This window comes from Phoenix dactylifera, chromosome 13 (genome assembly GCF_051530095.1).
Source record: "Phoenix dactylifera cultivar Ajwa chromosome 13, Ajwa_hap1_PhDact_Kaust_v1.1, whole genome shotgun sequence".
NCBI lineage: Eukaryota > Viridiplantae > Streptophyta > Magnoliopsida > Arecales > Arecaceae > Phoenix > Phoenix dactylifera.
The window spans coordinates 25,210,391-25,232,108 of record NC_143202.1 but is presented as its reverse complement, the minus strand read 5'-3'; the positions used below and the strand labels follow the sequence as shown (position 1 = coordinate 25,232,108).

The window sequence follows — 21,718 nt, the reverse complement described above, 5'->3', positions numbered from 1 at the left end:
GCCCATTTGGGCCGGCCCAGAAATTAAAAGCTGCAAAGTTAGCCATGCCTCCAGTATCAGAAAGCGAAATCAAATCGAAGATTCTGAGTGGGCTACCAAAAAAACAAACCACCATGCTGTTGCCGTTCCCTCAGCTCCCATTCTCGAAGCTCAAGTGCGCCTTGTTGGGTTCGGCCAAGCACTCATCCGGGTCGGTGAGGATCTCCGAGATGAACTTGATCAGCGAGCAGAGCCCCCCCAAGAAATTGTGGTCGATAACCCCATTCCCCTCCATCACATGAGCGAAATCCACGAGCTTAACCCTAACCCCGCCGCCGGCCCTCCTGGCCTCGACCTCCTCCCTCGCGTACATCACCAGCACCGACACCGAGTAGAAGTGGAACAGCGTCTGGTCCTCGAACCACGCCTTGAGCTCCAGCAGCTGCGCCAGAACCCCGTCCGACCGGCCGTACACAGCGGAGGCGAAGGCGCAGTCCGGCGGGCCCGGATCCGACGCCGGATTCGAGGACACGAACTGCCGGAGCGCTCACTTGACGTCCTCCGCAGTGAACCGCCGGACGGCCTCGCGATCGGGCCGCCAGAAGCCGGCGTCGCCGCCCTGGTGGATCCGCACGCCGGAGATGCGGAAGCCGAGGGCGAGGCTGGTGGTGTCGCGGTCCTTCTTGAGGCATTTGCGGACGTAGTCGTCGGGGGCGGAGGGGTACCAGGTGCGCGCGCCGATCTTGATGTCGATGAGGGACGGGCGGCGGAGGCCGGCGGCGAGGTCGTCGAGGACGAGATGCGGGTGCGGGCCGGAGCCGTCGGAGGCGGGGAGGAGCTGGGTGCCGTGGAAGCCCGGGAAGAAGGCGCGGACGTGGGGAGGGACGAAAATGGTGACGAGCGACGGAGCGAGTCGCGATTCAAGGGTTTTCCTTTAGGGCAAATTGTTGATACGGGCTCGGGCTTGGACGGGCCGCGTTCGGGCTGAGTATGGGCGCGGGCTTGGGTCGGGCCCGGGCCGGGCCAATGAGATACCCGAGCCCAGCCCGAAATAGAAATGGGCTGAATAATTAAGCCCGAGCCCGGCCCGAAATGCATTGGCCCTAGCCCATAGCCCGGCCCGCGGGCGGCCCGACCCGATGGGCTTCGGGCCGGCCCGAGCCCACTTCCAGCCCTACAGCTGGTGTAGGCCACTAGATCTAAGAAGCAAGATCTAAGCTTCTCTCTTTTCTTTTCTTTTTTCTAAGTAGTTAAATTTATGGGCTAGTGAAACTATTTATCTTATGTAAAAAAGTCGAAATCCGCATCGTTTTTTATGTCTTTGGATGGATATTATATCATTTAAGATAACTTTGATTATTTTTTAAGATTACCGGCTTGATTTATTGAGCATGAGCATAATTATCTACCTTCTTTAATAACAGGTTAGTCATGTGAACTTTGAATAGGTTGGTCAACGATGGATTCTTGGAGGTGGAATGAGATGATTTATGTTTAGATTTGTTTGCTTACTTTTAGGAGATGGTCTTAAACATTGCGCCAAAGAGTGGTTTTTGTGGGTCCTTGAGAAGAGCTTTCTTCTACGGAAACTGGCCAACGCAGAAGAGTCACCGAACCTCACGCCGCAAGATGTCTGTACTAGATGTTGACCAAGTGAGTGGAAGACTTTGACAATTTTGGCTTCCGCGGGTCAACCAGTTCTCTTGAGGGGTGAAGTTCTACGTACCATAAACTATATCCAAGCATATATATATATATATATATATATATATATATATATATATAGCTTTTCGAATGCTTGGTGACTATAAAATTAAGCAAGGCATAAAGAATAAAGTTTGGGGATCGATGATTTTTTTACTTTGAGAAGAAGGATGAACAAAGCCTATGAATGATTCATTGAGATAATAAATTATAGCGGAGCTATGATTGGACCTGATATCTTGTACCGGCTGCATGAGATCACTTTACAAGCTTAAGTAGCTTGCACCTTTTATCGATGATTTAAAATTTTAATCATCTCTACAGCCATCGCTATTTATATGATTGACACAAGACCTGCGTTACATTTTTGTAAGGTCAGAAAGTGATGTTTCTTAGAAAGCTATTAAAATTTAAATTATTTAACAATGTTAAACAATTGGCAGCTGGGTTTTGAATGATCTTAAGGTGATTTTCATTTGGTATTTGCTGTTTGACAAAATAATGAGTTTAACTGGAAAAGTTCAAACTTATATAGCATTTGGGACTTTTTATTAATCTTCTGTCTAGCTTCATGTTGAATGTCTTAGTGAAAGTCTACTTGTAATTATACCAACTACAATTAGGGAAACTTAGTTGAGCTTGTGAGTTTTGGGCTAAATACCCATGATGACTAATAAGAGCCTTGATGGGTCTGTGCCTATTGCTGACCAAGGCTGATAAGAGCCTTGATGGGCTTTCCTCCAACTAACCATGAGGATCTTAATCTGGAAAAGGGAGGTTACTAGGTTTTCTATAAATAGAGCCTAGTTCCTAAAGGTATTACAATATAAAGATAAAGATATCAAATTTTTTTCATTTACTATTTTGTAAGTTTATTCTCGGTGATTAACGAAGTATTCATGCTTTTATCTCTACGTGCCCGTGCTGTGCTTGGAGGCTACTTAGACGAAGTTGCGGTTTATTATACCTCGAGAGTATCCTCGCCTATCACCTGCAAGGGAGAGGCGATCTTGTTCTAACTTTTAAACTTGATGTCATGAGATTGAGATCTGTTCAGAGTCAATATCAGCAAACCATTGATTGTTACTGCAACAAGGTAAATTATCCATTCCTTGCTCTTTTTTATTTTCTTACGTTTTCTTTTAGATAGGTTGGTCATATGTTAGTAAAAAGAAATTTATCTAAAATCTCTCATGCGTGTTTTTTTTTGTTTTTTTTTCATAGTGGTGGAATTTGAACTGGTTGGTTATCAATGGATTCTTGAATCGGTGGGATATGTGAGCTCTCCTTGGCGTGAGCTTTGGTCTACGGAAACTGGCCGACACTTCCCATAACCCCACGTTATCAAAGATGCTGACCAAGTGAGGCGAAGACTTTGACAATTTTGGCTTCCGCGGATCAGCCACTTACTTTTGAGAGGTGATATTCTACCACAAACTATATCCAATTATATATATATATACCTTTCCAAATACTTGAGGCACAAGGAATAAAGTTAGGTGATTGATGATTTTTTTTTAGAACAGCATGCTCCTTAGGATAGATTGATCGTGCTTGCTTAGAATCCAAAACAAATATCAAAATTAAAAAAGTATTAAAAAAATAAAAAATTATTTTTATTAAAAAAATTGAGCTATGTATGTATATATATAAAAGGCTTTCTCTCTCTCTCTCTCTCTTTCTCACTTTTTCTCATACCACCCTCCAAAAGGATGCCTCTCACACTTTATCAAGTTAACTTATGTACTAGCTCCACTCAACTTCAAGCACTAACAGAAAACTAAAACCAACTACAGGGTGGTGGTTGCAGGTTGTTAGCTATTCAACATTTTGATTTTCGGTGCGGAGCTGAGGGCTACTTGGGCAGGCTTTTGTCATGCCAAGCACGATTTATGAGTTAGCTCTATCTTCTTGAAGGATAATTCGGTTACGGTTATCAGTTGGATTTAGGGAGGTCCAAGAGGATAATGGATGCGACCACCCATTGCTCTAAGATATCTGGACAATATTGAGGGACGGAGAGGCTTTCTAGGTGAAGCATGTTTTTCGAGAAGCCAACGAGGCTGCGAATTGGGTGTCTACTTATATGGCCAGTCATTCCAGTAGCACCTTGTGGGTTAGAGATGGAGAGTTGCCCTGGGCACTCCGAGATATTTTATTTTCTCACTTTATTGGGTACATCTTAATTCGTTAAGTATGATCTACCCGCTTTAGCAAAAAAAAACAAAACAACTAGAAGACAAAACTTTAGGGTTGCGTTTAGGTTTGTTGTGCCTTAAGCTCATCCCGACCAAATTGGACCAACATATAAAAACAAAAATAACTATGCTTTGGAGTTCGTGATGACTCCAACGCTCCTCTCATTACAAACTCTATGCTAACCGCCGCGCAAATCTGTAGACAACTCGACCGCCAATCTTTTGGTGAAAATATCTACTAGCTAATCCTTTATGAAAATCTCTCTCTCTCTCTCTCTCTTCTCATCTTATAAGCCATCTAAAAGAAATAGGAAAAACACCACTAGACAAAGAAACCAAATCCTATGTCTCATTCTTATTAAGATCGGCATCTTCTTCAAACACTTGGTGACCATAAAATTAAGCAAGGAATGAAGAACAAAGTTAGGCAATTGATGATTTTTTTCCATTTGAGAAGAAAGATGAATACAGCCCATTGATGATTCATTGAGATAATGAATTGTAGCAAAGCCAAGATTGGACCAGGTACCTTGTAACAACGATATGAGATCACTTTACAAGCTCAACTAGCTTGCACCCTCTGATTGATGATTTAAAATTCTAATTATCTCTAAAGCCATCAATATTCATACTATATACCAACTCGAGCCATGCATTATATTTTGCAATGTCGATAGACAATGTTATTTAGAAAGCTATTAGAATTTAAATTATTTAATAAATTTAAATAACTTTCAGAATTTTTTAATGATTTTAAAGGGTTTTTCATTTCATGTTTGCTTTTTGATAGAATATTGAATTTAACAGGAAAAGCTCAAACAATAAAGCATCTGGGACTTCTTATTGATCTTTTATCCAGCATTGGATGTGTTAGTGAAGAAAGGCTACTTGTATTTATGCCAACTCCAATTAGGGGAACTTGGTTGGACTTGTGAGCTTTGGGCTAAATACTGCATGGATGCATGCATCTCGGCACAGCCATCCATGCCATGCATGTTCATGGCGCATGAGTGGTTATAAACTACAGAGATTATTGGAGGCCTTTTAATGGAGGGACTTGCTGGTCTACTTATTGCCTGCCCTCAACGACCAATAAGAGCCTTGGTGGGTCTGTGTCTAATTAGCTAGTTGTTGGCTGCCGACAACAGCTATTAAGAGCTTTTATGGGCTCATCTCCAACTAGCCGTTGGGACCTTAAATTCTGAAAGGGAGTTTACTGGACCAGGGTGCTTAGTTCCTAGATTGTGCCTCTACTATATCGAACTCTTATCTCATCAATTCCATGCTCTATACAAAATGCCATATTACTCTCCCCTTTACTGACAACCATCATCTAAAACACATCTTGATCATTAAATAGAGGCTTCAATGCCTCTTCCAAAGACTGCCTTGGGACTAAATAATACATCTGCTCTATCTTTCGATAACCAAGCTCCTTCGTGAGATTTTCCAACTCAATAAAACTTATATAAGTCTGGGTCGTAGTTGTTATAGTAGCTGACACACGGTCTAGGAGAAACAAAAGCATCCCTCATGGTGGATCTCTAGCGTAAATTGGTCATCCTTGCCGTGTACATATGAAAAGCCACTTTCACAAGGGACAATTACACCCCAAGAATGCTTATTAAGATAGGGACCGTTTTCACAAGAAACAATTACAACTAATATCTTAATAGGGACTAAGTGCACCTAATTTATCTAACAATATAACACTATAACAATATATAGTGTACCAAGCGTACCTAACAACACAACATTGTAACAATACAACAGTGTAGGAGAAGAGTAGACAAAGGAGAAGATAAAGAAAAACTAAGAACACATGGAAGGTGGGCCCAAGATCTAACAATGGGATATATATTATCTATAATCTCCTACGTAGCACAATGTAGGAGATAATAAACAATTTAAAAGGAAACATAGTTATTTACACTATGTGGCAATGTTCCTCTCAAAAGAAAATTAAATGTTTAAAAGGGCACTAAATAAAATAAACTGTAGCAATTGTCAGATAATATGTGTACTGTTATTATTGCAAACACACAAATTTTTTTAAGGAAAAATATTGAGATTAATGAACAAAATTGCAATCGATGAAATTATTGTTATGCTATTGCCAATAGCTAATTATGATTGTGTTCCAATAGATTATTCCAAAAAAAAAGGGGGTGTTTAATAACAGAATAATCTCATGCTGAGGGAATTGGGTAAAACAAATAGAAAAAAAAAAAAAAAAAAAAGGGAATGCGTCGACAGCAGGATTCGAACCTGCGCAGGCGGAGCCCAACAGATTTCGAGTCTGTCTCCTTAACCACTCGGACATATCGACGGCTGTTTGTTTGTAAAGACTAATTATAACTTTCATAACTAGTTTGTCTTAACAGTTTCACCTCACAACAAAGTTGTTTTTTTTTTTTTTTTTTTGATGGATTATCATACAATGCATGTACGAATACATCTAATAAAATAAACTAGTCGGCTGTATAGGTAGCCATCCAGTCGGCTGTTCTGTTGGCCTCTCTAAATTCGATGAGAGAAAACTTTGAGCCTAAATCTAATCCACCTTGGCTTGCAATCAGTTTTAAGTCTTAAAAAATCCGGTGAGATGAAAACTAATTCTGAGTCCAGCCAAACTCAAGCCTATTTAAACCCGCTTGATACCCTCCAATTAAATGGGACTCAAACTAAGGAATCGCATGCAGACAAAGAGAACCCGGGATCCACTAAAACCATATTCAAGCAAGCCATCATATCAAAAGTCTGCTAAAACTTGCATTCACTCATGACCAACCCTAGCGATCTCTAGTAATAGCATGGACATAATCATTGCATGCCCGCAAGCAAATACATCACTGCTAAATTCCCATGGTAGTCACAGAATCTATAGCTCACTCTTCCATGATTTTAACCAATAAAACCACTAGCTAGGGAAATATCTTGCTGTCTTTTCCAATGGGAGCCATATTTTTATTTTTTTTCTTGCTTTACGATTTCAGGAGGTATCAATATTCATGTGCTCGGATTCATTTTGAGATCAGCTAATGCCTTGTCAAATTTAGTCCTTACATGCTGGGACTTCATCATCAGATTCTGGAGTTCATCCTTCAGTAAATCTTTGGCTACATCACCTATCCGTATAACCAATAGAATGAAACAAGAAAATAGAGATGGAAACAAAGATAAAGCCATAATCTTAATTCTCATCTCATTTTATTATAAATTCTAAATGGCCCAAATATAATCAAAATAACCAGAAACCAACAGAAAACATCCATAATCAAATGGAAAATTGTCCGACATTTTGGCTGAGACATTTTGGATCCTGAGTTCCAAAAGAAGCCTAAAAAAGAAGCATAACCAACAAATCCTGACCAACCTATATCTAAACAATTAATATGACTAGTTTTAATACATATATATACTCTATGGGTTCTTCTAGCTCTAGCTGGTTCACCAGCTATAAGTAATGAAACGCACATTATAAAATATTCTTTAGGAGTATCTCACTTATGGTCTTATCAGTTATCCAAAACCTCCAAATGTGCACACAAAATTGTTATGATCAGCCCTCCCACTTTATGCATCCCGCTTGGTGTGCCTCTCCCCACAAATTCATGTCCCCCCCCTTTTTGAAGTCTAGATTTTCATCCAACTGCTAACAGGAATCCAATTCCACATTGGATATATATATATATTATCCAAGTGAACATCCTGTTTTCCCCACTTTTTGATAGGAAAAGAGGAAGCCCCACAATCAGTGTCTCTCCAACGAGCAGCACCGAGTACCTGTCCATGCCTTCAATGTCAAAAGAAGAGAAGATAGGTCTACATGCATACTTAACATGGGGTGAGCCTGCCTTACAAGCCAAATAATCAGCAACTTTGTTACGTTCACAAAAAAGATATATAACATAAGCCACTGTGGTACTCATGAACCTGATGTCAGAGAGAGATGGTGTCATGCCAAAGTCCAAATATGTTTTTAAATATCCAGTCGTCACAAAAACATAAGGTAACTATTAAGTTCAACATAACCGAGGTTTGAACACCATCTAGCCAGGTTTAGTACAGACGGAACTCCTTTTGCTACAGAATTTCTAGTACAATTTTCACATAGAAGCTTAAAAAGCATTCAACACAGTTTGAAGGGAGATCTGATGAACCAAGGATTCTTTCCGTGAAATATCCAGAAAATAAAATCAGACAACTCTGCGCATTCTCAAACCTTGTCTCCCAATCTTTGCATATTTTTCTTGACATTGTCTTGCACCATGTGTGAATTTTGTACTGCATTACCGTGCATACAGCAAAACCAGAGAAAAGGGGGCTAGAGAAGAGGGAAGGGGATGCAATTGGGCTTTTCTTTCTTTGTTTTTTTCTGTTTTACTTGGCGGGAAGGGAGGGGGGGGGGGGGGGGGGGGGGGAGAGAGAGAAAGATAGAAGATACCTGCGTACTCTCACAACCCAAGAAATGTTAAATAGGTCTGGGGGAAGCGGAGCTGCTGCTGCGGCTGGGACTGGAACTTCTCCCTCTAATAGGCCTATACGGCACATTGTAAAGAAAGATTTAACACAAAGTAAGAGAGAAGGAAAATTAAGGCTTGCATTAGTCCTGACATGGAACAGGGGAAAGAAAATTTTTCTAATTAAGAAGCATAACTGCAAGGCTTGGAGAACAAGGAAACTATGCATGATTCTACCATCAAAAAAAAAAAGAGAAAAGAAAAAGGAAACAAAGCATGACCGAAAGTAAGGTAACATTTACAATGAAGATAAAGATAAAATGAGAAATAAATAGGGCCTGCTATTTGGTACCTACAAAGATAGTCCCAACTACTTAAATCTTCGTGGCCTGCATGCATTTTTTACTACTTTTGAACCTAAAGTACATCTTTTAATCGCTTAGATGGTGACCTACAAGATGTACAGAGGATTCTTAGCAGAGGCCGATCCAGAGAGCCAGCTAACAAGATCACAAGGACCTTATAGCAAAGCTAGTGGCTGAGGTATTGCAACAGCCAGCATCTGTGACCCCTCTGGCCTCTGCATCTAAGCCACCATGCATCTGTGGCTGCATTAACATGCACCACAGTGAATTTCTATCCATACGGAAGATGAAGCGGGTGCCATAACATGATTTCGAAGGGCCATCTGGTACATAGCCGTGAAGGGCATTTTCATTCCCCAATAGAACTTGTGAATCTAAATTTCACTTCATGGATCAAAACACCAATAACACGTTGGTTGTATAGGATAACCTATGACAGCTCAGAAAAGGTGATCTAAGAAACAAATGCAACATGGAAAAAGCAGTATAAGGCTACCTTCTAGGACTGCGACTTCTCGATATCCTTCGAGCTCCCTGGTTCACAAAAAAAAGATAATTTACCATGTGTTGTTTCCAGAATTTCAAAAAAAATCTGTGTATTTATGGTGCATAAGCGTGCAAGCATGTGTTTGCGTCTGCGTGCCTCTATTTTTTGGGAGGTGTTAATAACCTTGCGAGGACTGGGTGATTCAGAATACGACGAGCTAGACCTTCCACGCCTGTGAGGTGGTCCCCTACCCCTGCATTTAATTAGAGAAGCAAAATTTAAAGATTGAAAGAGATGAGAATTCCATTCTTATAGTTGTAAATAAATAGACCTTACTACAATTTCATGTAAGCAGGTGTTTTATAAAAATTTCTCTCCAATTGAACAATAGCTCAAATCACTAATCAGTAACATATAAATATTTCATTATGCAATAAAAATATATAAAGCTGAATGAGACTTCATTGGGAAAAATATTTTGTTTGTTTATTCATTAGCAATAGCTCTAATTTCGCAACAAAAAAATCCTCACTTGTAGTCAGAATCTAGAACCTGCTGTTCAAAAACTCTGTTCGTTGAATTTAATATTACATCAATATTAAGATTTTCAAATTAAATAATTAAAGAAAAATAAAGAAGTGAATCAAAGTGTGACTGATGATCATAATTCAATGTCCTATACTTGGCAGAGTTTTCAATCAATAAGACTCTCATCATCCCTTCACATATCTCTATGAAACTAAATTTTTGAAATATAATACACCACGCTACCCTACGAGCCATATTATACAACATTAAAAGCAAATTCTATTTTTATAACTGTATCACCATCTCTGGGGTTTGGCACAAATTTTTTACAAATCAAGTTCTCCAGAAAAAACCAACACTAAAACCAAATTTCTCTAGAAAACTAAATTTTTGAAAAATATAATACACCGTGCTACACTACCAGCCATATTATACAACATCAAAACCAAATTTTATTTTTATAACTGTATCACCATGTGCGGGTTTGGCACAAAATTTTTACAAATCAAGTTCTCCAGAAAAAACCAACACCATGCCAACAAGGTCTTGATCGGCTCCATAGAACTCATCAAAAAAGTCTTCTAACTCAATATCAAGAGCTCAAGTCTCATTGCTGCATATCCAAGCATTTGCAGTCAGTGGCATTACTAGTATTTGGCACATGCAATGCGTTTCAGAGGATGCATGGATGGCTGTGATTTGTTAGAAGAAAATGAAGAGTTTGAGAGAGAAGAATTGGCGAGAAATGCAAGGGTGTCTTCATGGAAATATCAAACAGATGCGTGGCAGTGATTCTTTCTTTTCAATTTTTTACAATGATGAGTTCGAGGGTTGAGATGCATTGACAGGAGACAATTTATTTATATTAAAAAATTGTAAGAACATCCAGCACCATGAACAGGTGGATTTTTTTTTTTTGCTGTTATATAATAGAATAAATATCGAGACCAAATCTCTCAATAGTCAGCATAGAGCTGCACCTTTCACAGGAAGCCACATAATAACAACTACGGAGAAAAGACTCATTCCCATAACTCCATGTGTTTTTGCTCAATTTCTAATTCAAATAATAAATTTTCTACACGAGCGGGAAAATCAACAAGGGTACTAAATAATGGACCACTAAGGTCTCATCTTGCATTGAGAAAACAAATTTATCCTTCTTTTCCTCCTAGCAATCAGTGACCATGGCAACTTTGCAGCAACAGTAGATTGATTAGAGTCGGAATACTATTTTTGCCTTAATGATGATATAGACCTCAAAATAGATACTATTCTAAATACGGCCAAATATTACATCATACTAGAAATAAAGTCCAAGTCTCTGACATTCCAGAAAAAAATTCTTACAATAAATTTCCGGAGGCCATAAATATTTTTATCAAATATTTAGCCTTCTGGACACTCCACAACCATTTTCCCTAAAAATATTTATCAAATATTTTCCTACTAACCCTTCTTAACATATAATTACATGACAACCTCTAGTATGGTTAATCTTCACAAAATTTCATCAAAATGCTATAAATCCTCACTGTAAGAGCCAAGGAACTTAAAAGGAAAAAAAGTATGAGGATTTGTATATTAGCTCTTCCTCCTATTCTTAAAGGATCCAAGTAGATTTTTTATGACCCGCGCTGATTTGACTGATATTAGCAAAAGGGAACACTGAAACACCTATGGTTTCAAATTTTGCAGCTGCTCTAGGCATACCTTTAGAAGGCTATAACATTTATGTGAAACAAAAAAAAAATGCAAAGAAACAATTGACAGATAGAATAACAAAATAATTGACAGGGAATGGAAGAGGAGGATGACCATGACAATAATATATCCACATACGAGCCACCACATGCAGGTAGTAGAAAAACTCAGAAAAACAAATCGGTTGTTTAGTGAATGGGAGATTCGCCCCATCACCTAAGTATGCAGTTGCCGCTTTTATGTTGGCTTTCTACAATAGCTTATGGCATTCAGTGTTCAAGCCTCTGCATGTGGCCGTTCACATCAAACTTTCCATGACAAAGACTTGGATGCTCATAATTAAGTACCCTCGTCACAAATAGAGGTGGGCATTGGGCCGGACCGCCCATGGCCTGGCACGGCCCGGCACGAAGCGGGCCGTGCCTTGCTACAGAAACGGGCCGTGCTAGGCACGGCTCATAAAAGGGGGCCGGGCTGGTTTAAGGATTTTTGGCCCGCGGGCCGAGCCCGGCACGGCCCATAAGGGCCTAGGCTGGCACGATTCGTGGGCCAAGCACGGCACGACCCGCGGGCCAGCCCGGAACGGCCCATAATATATATTTTTTCCAAAATACTCCTCAAATTAGCCGTTTTATGGCTGTTGGGAGAGGCAAAATGGGTAAAAAGCCATAAATAGCCATTATGGGCCACCCATAACGGCTATTTTTTTTGGGACAGATGGGCCGTGCCAGGCACGACCCGTTTGGTCTGTGGCCCGGTGGGCCTGAGTCGGGCCCGGCACGGCCCGATGCCCATTTCTAGTCACAAAGCCATAACCCTATCTAATCCAGCATATAGTGCGTAAGCCACTGAAATGTCAAGGTCCCATTCAGTTAAACATATGCTAGGCAATGTTCAAATAAAAGAGTATACAGCAGACTAAAAAATTAACAAAAAAAAAGGCGGCGCATGAGCAAAATGAGAGAGATGGATCACACAATTTGAGTTGTTTACCTGCGAGGAGAGATTGATCTAGAACGGGATCGACCAGGTCTTCGAAGAGGTGAACGGCTGCGACGGCGATGAGGAGGAGGTGACCTTCTTGGAGGGCTCCTAGGTCGCCTAGGAGGTGATCTGCAACAAAACCAATTTAATTGAGAATAACATCAACTGGAGCTCAAATTATTCAGGAAACATTAAAACTAACAACAGCAAATCGATTAGTAATTCTTGAACTGGGGCTGCAATGTATAAATGAAGTTTGTGCCTTTTTTTATTAAAAAAAAAAGTGAAAAAGAAATGGATGGAAGGAACCTATCTCATTACGAATGCCAGGGGGAAAGACTTCATAAAATGCTTTGATTCTTCCACCAGCTTAAAGACAGTTGAACAAAAGAACAACAACCTGGGAATATTAAACAAATCCTGGTATGCATGCTTAAAGGATTTCACCCAAAATTGTGAATTTTATCAACCTAAAATAATCCAGATTTAACACATGTGATGGTTCTAAGGTCATGTTTGAGACAATGAAATAACTAGTCAAAAAATTTAGATGGCATGGGACACAGACCCCTTGTTAACCATTTGCATTTGTCAACAACATGTAAGTGAAAACAATTGCAGAAAACAGAGAAAACCTGAAGAAGTTGCAAGTGTATTGCCTGGATCGTATAGATAATGAAGACAAATATTGGTGCAAGTCTAAATTTTTAAGGGTAAACAAGACATAAGTTCCAATGTGACACATCTAAAATTTTACCTCTATCAATGACATCAGGATATAATTAGCACTTCAAGGTTAAAATTGCTACGACCAAAGGCTTGGTCAACCTTTTCTCCTATCATATAATATGTGGAATCAAGATTCAAAATAAAAGCAGATCCCTAATTTCATAAAAGTTTGAATGCCAGTGTTCCAAGTTTATGATATTTGGAGAGAAAAGAGGAAGGAGGAATTGGAGAATTCTTGCAGACTGGAACTTGCGTTATTTCCAGCCTAGATGGATCACTGTAAGATAAGCAAAGGATTGAATCAAAAGTTGTAAAGACAAACTCACCGCCGCCTAGGAGGAATTGGGGAGCGTTTGCGGACTGGACTACCACGACCCCTTCGTGGAGAGACCCTATTAACATAAGTTGATGTTATCAATGCGGCAACTGACAATAACATAAGCTAAGATAGTACATGGCAGACATAACCAACCGTGGAGGTGACCTATGCCTCCTTGGTGGAGTAGGAGAACGTCTTCTAGGTGGAGATGCTGCTCTCCGCCGAGGCGGGGTTTCACGTCGGTATGGAGAAGAATCTGGTCGGCGACGAACAGGGGAATCCACACGACGACGCAGAGGTGAATCAGGTCGACGCCTCGGTGAATCAACTCTTCGGTTTGCTGGAGGAGAGCGTCTCCGCGGAGGTGACAGTGGTTTCCGACGCGGAGAAGCTGATAACATAGAGGTCATCAACAACAGACAACAGATGCCACCATCAGAGCACCAAATATGTTAAATGCAATAACGTATGTACAAAAAGAAACCAAAAGTATTGGTAAGAGTAATACAATGGAAGAGGGGGAAAAATGGATTGTAGAAGCAGCAAGCAAGAAAGCAAAGTTCTACAAAACTTCTAGGCCAGATTCGCCATCCGATTGCAAATAAATCACAAGTTGATAACAAACAAAAAATAAAGAGAATATAAAAAAATATATAATGGTTACATAAGAAGAAAAGACTGCATGCACTTAATTCAAGTAAGGGAACCTTCAAATTGAGCTTCAAACAAGATAGTTCTAAAGGTGCTTACATTCCCTAGGCCGCTGTTGAGCATCCTTTTCAGCATTGGCACCAACTTTATCTCTTGGAGGAGCTTCTCTTTTTGGAGCAGCAGGAATTGCCTTCGGAGGGGAAAATGGTTTTTGACGTTGTGCTAGTGTAAATTTAACTCGAACAACATTTCCATCAATTTGACCCTGTGATGAGATTTGCAACAAGAAGATACTTAGATATACTAAAGCAATAGGCTATCGACTTTTTTTTTGAGACAAAAACACATACGCCATCCATGTAAAGAAGAGCCTTCTCAGCATCAGCCCTCTTCCTGAACTCAACATAGCCATAACCTCGAGGAAGGTTAACCTGATTATAAAAGAAAGGTGGGAATCATGTGCACACAAAGAGAGGTATTTATATTATCAGAAACACAGAATAACCAAAATTTGTCAACTTACAATCCGATCCATTGAGAGTTCCACATTGACTACTTCGCCAAAATTACCTGTAGAGAGATTATCTTAATTTCTGACTTTTTTAATGTTTGCATTAGAAATTTGGTCATGGCACATACTGGTCTCCCCAGGACATCCAGCTTTGGAGCCAAAAGACAGTCAACATGAGAATTTGAACATACCGTGTAATATATATTTGCAAGCAAGCATTCTATACAGAGAAAGATGCACATATAGATAATATTGGAGTTCACTAATCTATAAAACCCAACTAGAAAGTGTTCCAAGCTTCTAGTTATGACTCAAATTCTAGAGACTATAATCTCCAAATTATTCACTTTCCAATTTATCATTAACATTAGTTTCCAGAGTTTAGTCCTGATCTTTAGCCCCCAGTTAGTAGTAGAAGGATCTAAAGTTTTAAGAAAATGTTTCATAAAACTAGAAGATTGTTGTGCACCCTTCATTAACTGTTTACGAAAATTCCAGGATATTGTCAGATGTTGTATTTATTTTCCTTTCTCTGTGGTTGCACGCACATGTCTGTGTGAAAGATTGTATGACCATATCTCTGGCTAAATAAATCACAAATCCCCATTATCTTTTTGGAGAATTTTATTTATTATCCCGCTTAAAATCACACAACAGAAAGAAAGATAACATCATAATAAAACCTTAAATGCATACAAATTAATGCTAACAAAACATGAAAGTTACAGTTAACAAGCAAAATGAAAATTTAAAATAGAAGGAGCCCGCTCATGCCAGAAAAATAGATGTTGAACAATCTGGTTATTGCCCAGATGAAATACATAACCATAATCATAATCATTTAGTCTTTTTCCAACTATACGAGGTCGGTTTTATGGATTTTCATTCATCAAGTATTCTTATTAAGAACCTCCTCGGATGTTGTGCTAAGTTTCTCCATATCTTTCCTCACAACCTCTATCCATATTGCTTTAGATCTTCTCCTCCTTTTCTTATAACCTTTAACACAAGCCAACCTCTTCTTACTAGAATCTCTTAATATCTTTGTTGTATATGTCCATACCATCTCAACTGATTTTGCATCAGCTTGTCCTTAATTTGTCCAACTCCTACTCTATTATATTCATTTCTTATGTTATTCTTCTACTTCTACCATACATCCATCATAAATTCTTAATATTCTCATTTCTTCTATACTTGTTTTCATATACTTTCTTTATTGTCCAGCACTCTGAATCATACAGCATGGCAGATTTTACTGTTGCGTTATAAAATTTTCCCTCAAGTCTTCAAGATATGTGCCTATCACGTAATATTCCCGATGCACCTTTCCACTTCATCTGACCAGCTCTAGTTTTATTATATATATCCTCATGTATCTCTCTATTATTTTAATAGATCCTAAATAATGAAATCAGTGACCGAAGTACATGATAAGCTTAATTAGTGTTTCTGCAAAACAGACCTATATTTAATGCTCCAAAAGTTTAAATTTAGATAACAAGCCCAAATGAAATAACAATAAAATAGTAATAGTAGTAGTATTAGTAGTAGTAATAATAATAATAATAATAATAACAACAACAATAATGATGATGATGATGATGACAATAATGACAATAATAATTCTGACAACGATAATGGTAATAATGTAGCCTTGCCAAGAGTAACAGCTGTCCAAGTTAGATACTGAAATTTAAGAAAAAACTTACTGAAAATTTCTTTCAAATGAGCTTCATTGACATTCCTTGACAGATGATCAATGTGAAGAACCACAGACTCAGGAACTGGAGATGTTTTCCTGAAATAAAAGAGCCTCGTCAAAAGTTGTCTGGGACTAATGAATAGAAAGGGTTGACATTTATAACTAATCACATGGACAATCAATATCGACAGCAAATTTGCTAACCAGGTAAAGAAAACAAAGATGTAAAGGCCCATGTTGCTTTTTTTCAGAAAAGATATGGCAAAAAATCAAAAGAGCTTAGATTTGTATATCAAAGTAACAAGACGTGAAAACTATACTTTTCACCAAATTCATTGCTCTCAACAATCATATCTGGGTCAAATATGATGCAAGACAATTCGAATGCACTCCATATTAAAGGTACAAGCTTGCCCCTTATAAACGGATAACAGATCTGGTCATGTTCAAGCATGAGCAACAACTGGTTGCTTTGGAAAAGGATAAAATGGGCCGGGTAAGAGCCAAAATGAGGGGGAAAAACAGAACGAACAAGGTCCATTTGAATCAAGCCATATACTAGGTAGGTCTAGGCCACTTGATTTTGAATTAGCACAGCCAGTTTCTCCAGTCAGATCAAAATTTCTTTCAATTTGGATGCTTTGGCTCCAAATTTTCCTGATGCCCAGAAGTAACCCAAAGTACCGAGCAGCCCATATTAATCAATTTACAGCTAATTTCAGTTAAATATTGACAATCCTACTATACCCACCCTTTTGCAACAATTCTTACGAAGCCTTCAGTTATCCTCCTAAGAGATCTTCTAATGGTACTCCTTGCACAACCAAAGTAAAAATTCTGATATTATTTCTAAGTGGACAAATAATCCTTCCACAAAAGCTACATGATAAGTTTGTGATAAGATGATACTTTATAACATTACAACTTCTATAGTTGTCTCCTAAATAGCTCAAAGTTTCGACAAAAACAGAAATGTTCTGTCTGAAATATAAAAAAAAAAAAGTTTTGGCTGAAACCGACCCAAACAACCTAAGATTTGACGTTTTCAGTAATTTTAGTCAGATTCAGTTGCAGCTGACTGGTTTATGCAGTTTCAACAAGAAACTAATCAGTATTGGTTCGAACTGACAAATATGGGGCAAAAGTTCTCATTTTCATGATTTACTATTTTTGAGTTGAGCATTCTCTCAAGAGATAAAAATAAGCCTCCAAATAAAATCGAAGATTGCGAGCTGGAAGTATACCAAAAGCACATATATGTTGGAATGAAAATTTACAAGAAATGTTAAAATTTTGAACTGTTAGACATGTTTTAAATTGATACAAATGAAGTATGGTGGACATGATTCACATCTTGCTAGATATTAAAAAAATGACAAATTCATAAACTAGGATAAAAAAATTTTAGAAAATAGAAAATCTCTAATTATGTCAACATGATACATATATATATATATATGTGTGTGTGTGTGTGTGTGTGTGTGTTTGTGTGTGCTACATAGATTCTCATCAAATAACATGGTCTAATATATTTTTCTAACTTAATAATTCTCTTTAGATTTCTTTCCTAATAATTCTAATGGTTTTTCAAAGGTATCAAACCACCATAACTAATGTACAATTTAATATATTTGCCTTGTTTCTCCTTACTTTGCATAAGTATTTATATTTTTTATTTTTTATCTTTTCAGCCAAAAAAAATCAAAACTCTACTAAAACTACAAAAACCTATGAAATTGATTTAGCTAAGCCAAAAAAGGAACTATATCCCCCAACCATGCTCTCAAGCCAAAGATATATCTTGGCCTTCACTATTAGAGAGCCTACACTTTCTTAGCATCATTATGCCTATATTAAGAATAAGAACATTACTTTTCACCACAATAATGCATCCATTTAAATCCACTACATGCCATGGCTATCATTTTACGTAAACTTTTCCTCCTGTGATTAAGCAAATATTGATGCATGAATTACTAGAAAGCAAGAAATCACTTTGCAATGCTATTTTTGTCAATCTACTTTGTTTGAACCGTACCTAAATTTGTGAAGATGGGTTACAGCCAACCAAGGTTCTACCGGACCCGTACTGATGCCACACTAGCATAGCATCGGTGCGGTATAGTACGAAGTTTTTTGACATACCGAGTGTCGGTACGCAACCCATATTAGATACCGGTACCGAGTGTCGGTTCGGACCAGTACGACGTACCTTGCTGCCAACATTAGCTACTGAATTCAGAATACTCCTTGATTAGGTACGGACAGGTTGGACCAATATAAAATCTGTCCCCCTTCTGATAAATTTAACATTTAAATGTGAACCAGCAATCCGAAAGAATAGCTGATCAACTGGCTGATTGTAGGATACAAAAAGGCAGAAAATTTGAAATTGAGATGATAGTGGTGCAGTAACCAGAGACAAAATCTAGATAATATTACCACAAGGATACTCGCTGTAACATAAATAGCCCTTTGAGCATATCCATTATGTATCCATCATGATCAACTTTTGACTGAATAACATAATGAAACTGCAAAAAAAATGTTAAATAGAATCCCACCTTGGCAGTGAAGTTCTTTTAGGAGGTGGTGATGGTGAACGACCTCTTCTACCTGCTCCACTAGGGCTGGAAGAACAATGAACAGCATGTAACATATGAATTTATTCTAAAGCAAGCGATAACAACAACAGACCAATAACAGATAGACAAAAAAATAACATCACCTGTTCTTTGTGTTTCTCATTCAGCAAAATAAACAGATAAATAATGTTATTATCTAGTCCCACTCAAGTGAACTCCAATTTGATGATAAAGGTTGTATAATATTTTAGTTGTACTAAATCATGCAATCATTTTTTCTTGCTATGTAAGAACTAAAGAATTAACTTAGCTGATAAGATAAAGTAATAAATATACTAGGCCCATATGAAAGAGCATAGATATACATGTCATTGCATGACCCGATGACCATATATACACGAACTGTGGTTGACTTATAAGTTCAACAAATCAACTTCCTTGAGAAGTTGGTTGCTTTTCAAGTTATACAATGATGATAACTGTGCACATAAACCAAAATCTATTTGTATAACTCCCATTTTCTTTTCAGCTGTATAGCAGTTACATTACCACCCTCCTACAAGTATCTCCTGAATATTATCAGCCACCGATCCACAAATACACATCCTTCCAGACTTCCACTCAACATAATGCAAAGGAAATTAGAGGACATTCCCTTTGATCTTCAGAAAGATTAGTCTTAAAACAGAGCTGATATCAGTAGAGCTGTCTATGATATAAAGCTAAGTCTGAAGCACATTAAGCTTTAAAAAGGTGGTATGCTAACAGAAAATTTAATATGAAGATATCAAGCTTCCAATCAAATCTAGAGATGGCAATGGATCAGGCTACCTTGGGCCTTTACCTAACCCACCGACCCAATTAGCACCTATGTTATCATTTTTTTTATACTTCAGTAAATGTAAATAAAATATGTTCAAAAATAGGTGAATTAAGGTTGGCATCCAAATAAAACAAAAAGCGAGGAGGAAAAGTTGAAGTAGCGAAGAAATCATATAAATCTTACATGCACCATTCCCTCCACTTTTCTTTTTAGATTTTTTAAATTATGTTATCCTTTTTTTGAATGATTTTTTAAAATAACCTAGCCTGAATTATGAATCCTTCCTAAGAACCCAAACCAGTGGTTGACTAGAGACAGCCCATTGCATAATTATCACTATCCTAGGGGTTTGTAGATGGATTTTAAAGGTTTGTTCAACTCATGGCGATTCAAGAGGGTCTGCAGAGCAGGCTCATAGACAACTCATTTATATTCAGGTTGATCTTAGCTAATCATACGTAACCCAATTATGAAAAGCCCTCTCCCAAACCTATTTATTTTGGGTGGGTGTGGGCAGTTGCAGATCTGGGTCAAAAATTGCCACCCCTGGTCACGTGAAAAGAAGCGAAGAAACCTAAGAAAAAGCAAGGACGTTTAGTTAGTTAAGTGTTTTCAAATTCTTTTGATGACATTTAAAGTTATCATCCAAAGGGTCAGGAAGCCGGGAAAAGCCCCAAAAGACAACCAACACCGAGGTATGTACAGTTATGCAGTTATCTTGATATAAAAGTGCACAAGTAGAGTTTATATCAGTTTCTCAGCAGTAAAATATTGAAAAAAATGAAAAGAAAGGAAAAAAAAAGGAAAAAACCTAAACATAGGCACCAGCGCTCCACTGTTTAAACCCAGAATGCAGCACATATAAGAGAAAAAACATCAATAAAACCCTCAAATCAGTAAGAGATTTATTTACACGGAAATGTACGTTACCATAATTACATTCTCTAATTAGTAACGGCAAAATACTGAGTTACTTCTCTGGTCAAAGAAATCCTAATCAAAACCCTAGTGTTCTCGGGAAGAACCAATCTACCTGCTTTATTTGCTCCGAAACTATATCAAGAGACTATTTTAAGCATGATTTAGAGAGGTAGGAGCTCACCTTCTTCTCTGAGGCGGAGGGGATCGGCTTCGAGAGCTCACGCTTCGGGAGGGAGAGGAGGACGAGGAGAAGGACCTGGATCGGGAGCGAGACCGCGAGCGGGAGTACGAGCCGGAGGTCGAGCGCGAGGGGGAGGAGGAGGCTGACGCCGACCCCGACGGGGTGGCTGGCCGAGCTCGGGCGGGCTTCACCATGGCCACGATAGTGGGGGGGGGGGGGGGGAGCGGTGGAAGCCCTAGAAGGCAAAACCCTAGGAAACGGTCGGGAACGGCCGAGGAACTGGAGGGATGGGAGGGATTTATAATAGGAGGGGTGGTTCTATATACACCCCCCCTATTGCTCAGGACACCCCCCAAAAATTAAAAAAAAATTAAATACTCTCTACACCCCCCCCCCCCCCCCCCCCCCCCCCCATTTGCTAAGGACACCCCTAAAAAATTAAAAATTCCTAAATTACCCCCCACCCTCCCCACCCCCTCACCTAAATTGCTCTCTACACCCCCCAAACCCCCCCCCCCCACCCCGCTCTTCCCCTCCAAAACACCTCGCCAACGCCCAAAACCCCCCGTTCCCCCTTCTCCCTCTCGTCGCCGGCATTCTTCCGATCTCCGACCACCTCGCCGGCTTCTCCCGGAACCACCTCGCCGGCTTCTCCCGAAATTTTTTTTTTCACGGTTCGTGCTCCGTTCGGCACTGGATCGCCGAACAAAAGGCTTCTGTTCGGCTGAACAGTGCCGGACAGAAGCCTTCTGTTCGGCACTGTGCAGCCGAACAGATCTGTTCGGTTGAGGGTTGCCGAACAGAAGGCTTCTGTTCGGCACTGTTCAGCCGAACAGAAGGCTTCTGTTCGGCGATCCAGTGCCGAACGGAGCACGAACCGT

At 39.1% G+C, this 21,718-nt stretch overlaps 1 protein-coding gene, 1 non-coding gene and 1 pseudogene across 4 annotated transcripts; all 3 read right to left on the bottom strand.

The window, feature by feature from the left end:
• Nucleotides 1-13: 13 nt before the first annotated feature.
• Nucleotides 14-7,675, bottom strand: LOC103711099 (inositol polyphosphate multikinase beta-like; annotated as a pseudogene).
• TRNAS-CGA (transfer RNA serine (anticodon CGA)) lies at nt 6,129-6,210 on the bottom strand. Its single transcript has one exon. It is a non-coding gene; the product is annotated as a tRNA-Ser (tRNA).
• Nucleotides 7,373-21,113, bottom strand: LOC103711100 (uncharacterized). 3 transcript variants are annotated; one of them, XM_088709594.2, is made up of 13 exons: nt 20,838-21,111; nt 18,892-18,957; nt 16,335-16,423; nt 14,635-14,681; nt 14,462-14,542; nt 14,211-14,376; nt 13,614-13,851; nt 13,468-13,533; nt 12,422-12,541; nt 9,380-9,449; nt 9,206-9,243; nt 8,329-8,422; nt 7,373-7,667 (listed from the first exon to the last, which is right to left on the bottom strand). In XM_088709594.2, the coding sequence occupies exons 1-12, from the start codon at nt 21,029-21,031 to the stop codon at nt 8,356-8,358; spliced, it is 1,242 nt and encodes a 413-aa protein (XP_088565720.1). In that variant the 5' UTR covers nt 21,032-21,111; the 3' UTR covers nt 7,373-7,667; nt 8,329-8,355. The 3 variants fall into 3 exon arrangements, with proteins under 3 accessions (XP_088565720.1, XP_088565719.1, XP_038986726.2); XM_088709593.2 differs by lacking the exon at nt 7,373-7,667 and adding an exon at nt 7,740-7,817 and having other exon boundaries at nt 9,353-9,449; nt 20,838-21,113; XM_039130798.3 differs by lacking the exon at nt 7,373-7,667 and having other exon boundaries at nt 7,838-8,422; nt 9,353-9,449; nt 20,838-21,113.
• Between the last annotated feature and the right edge of the window lie 605 nt (nt 21,114-21,718).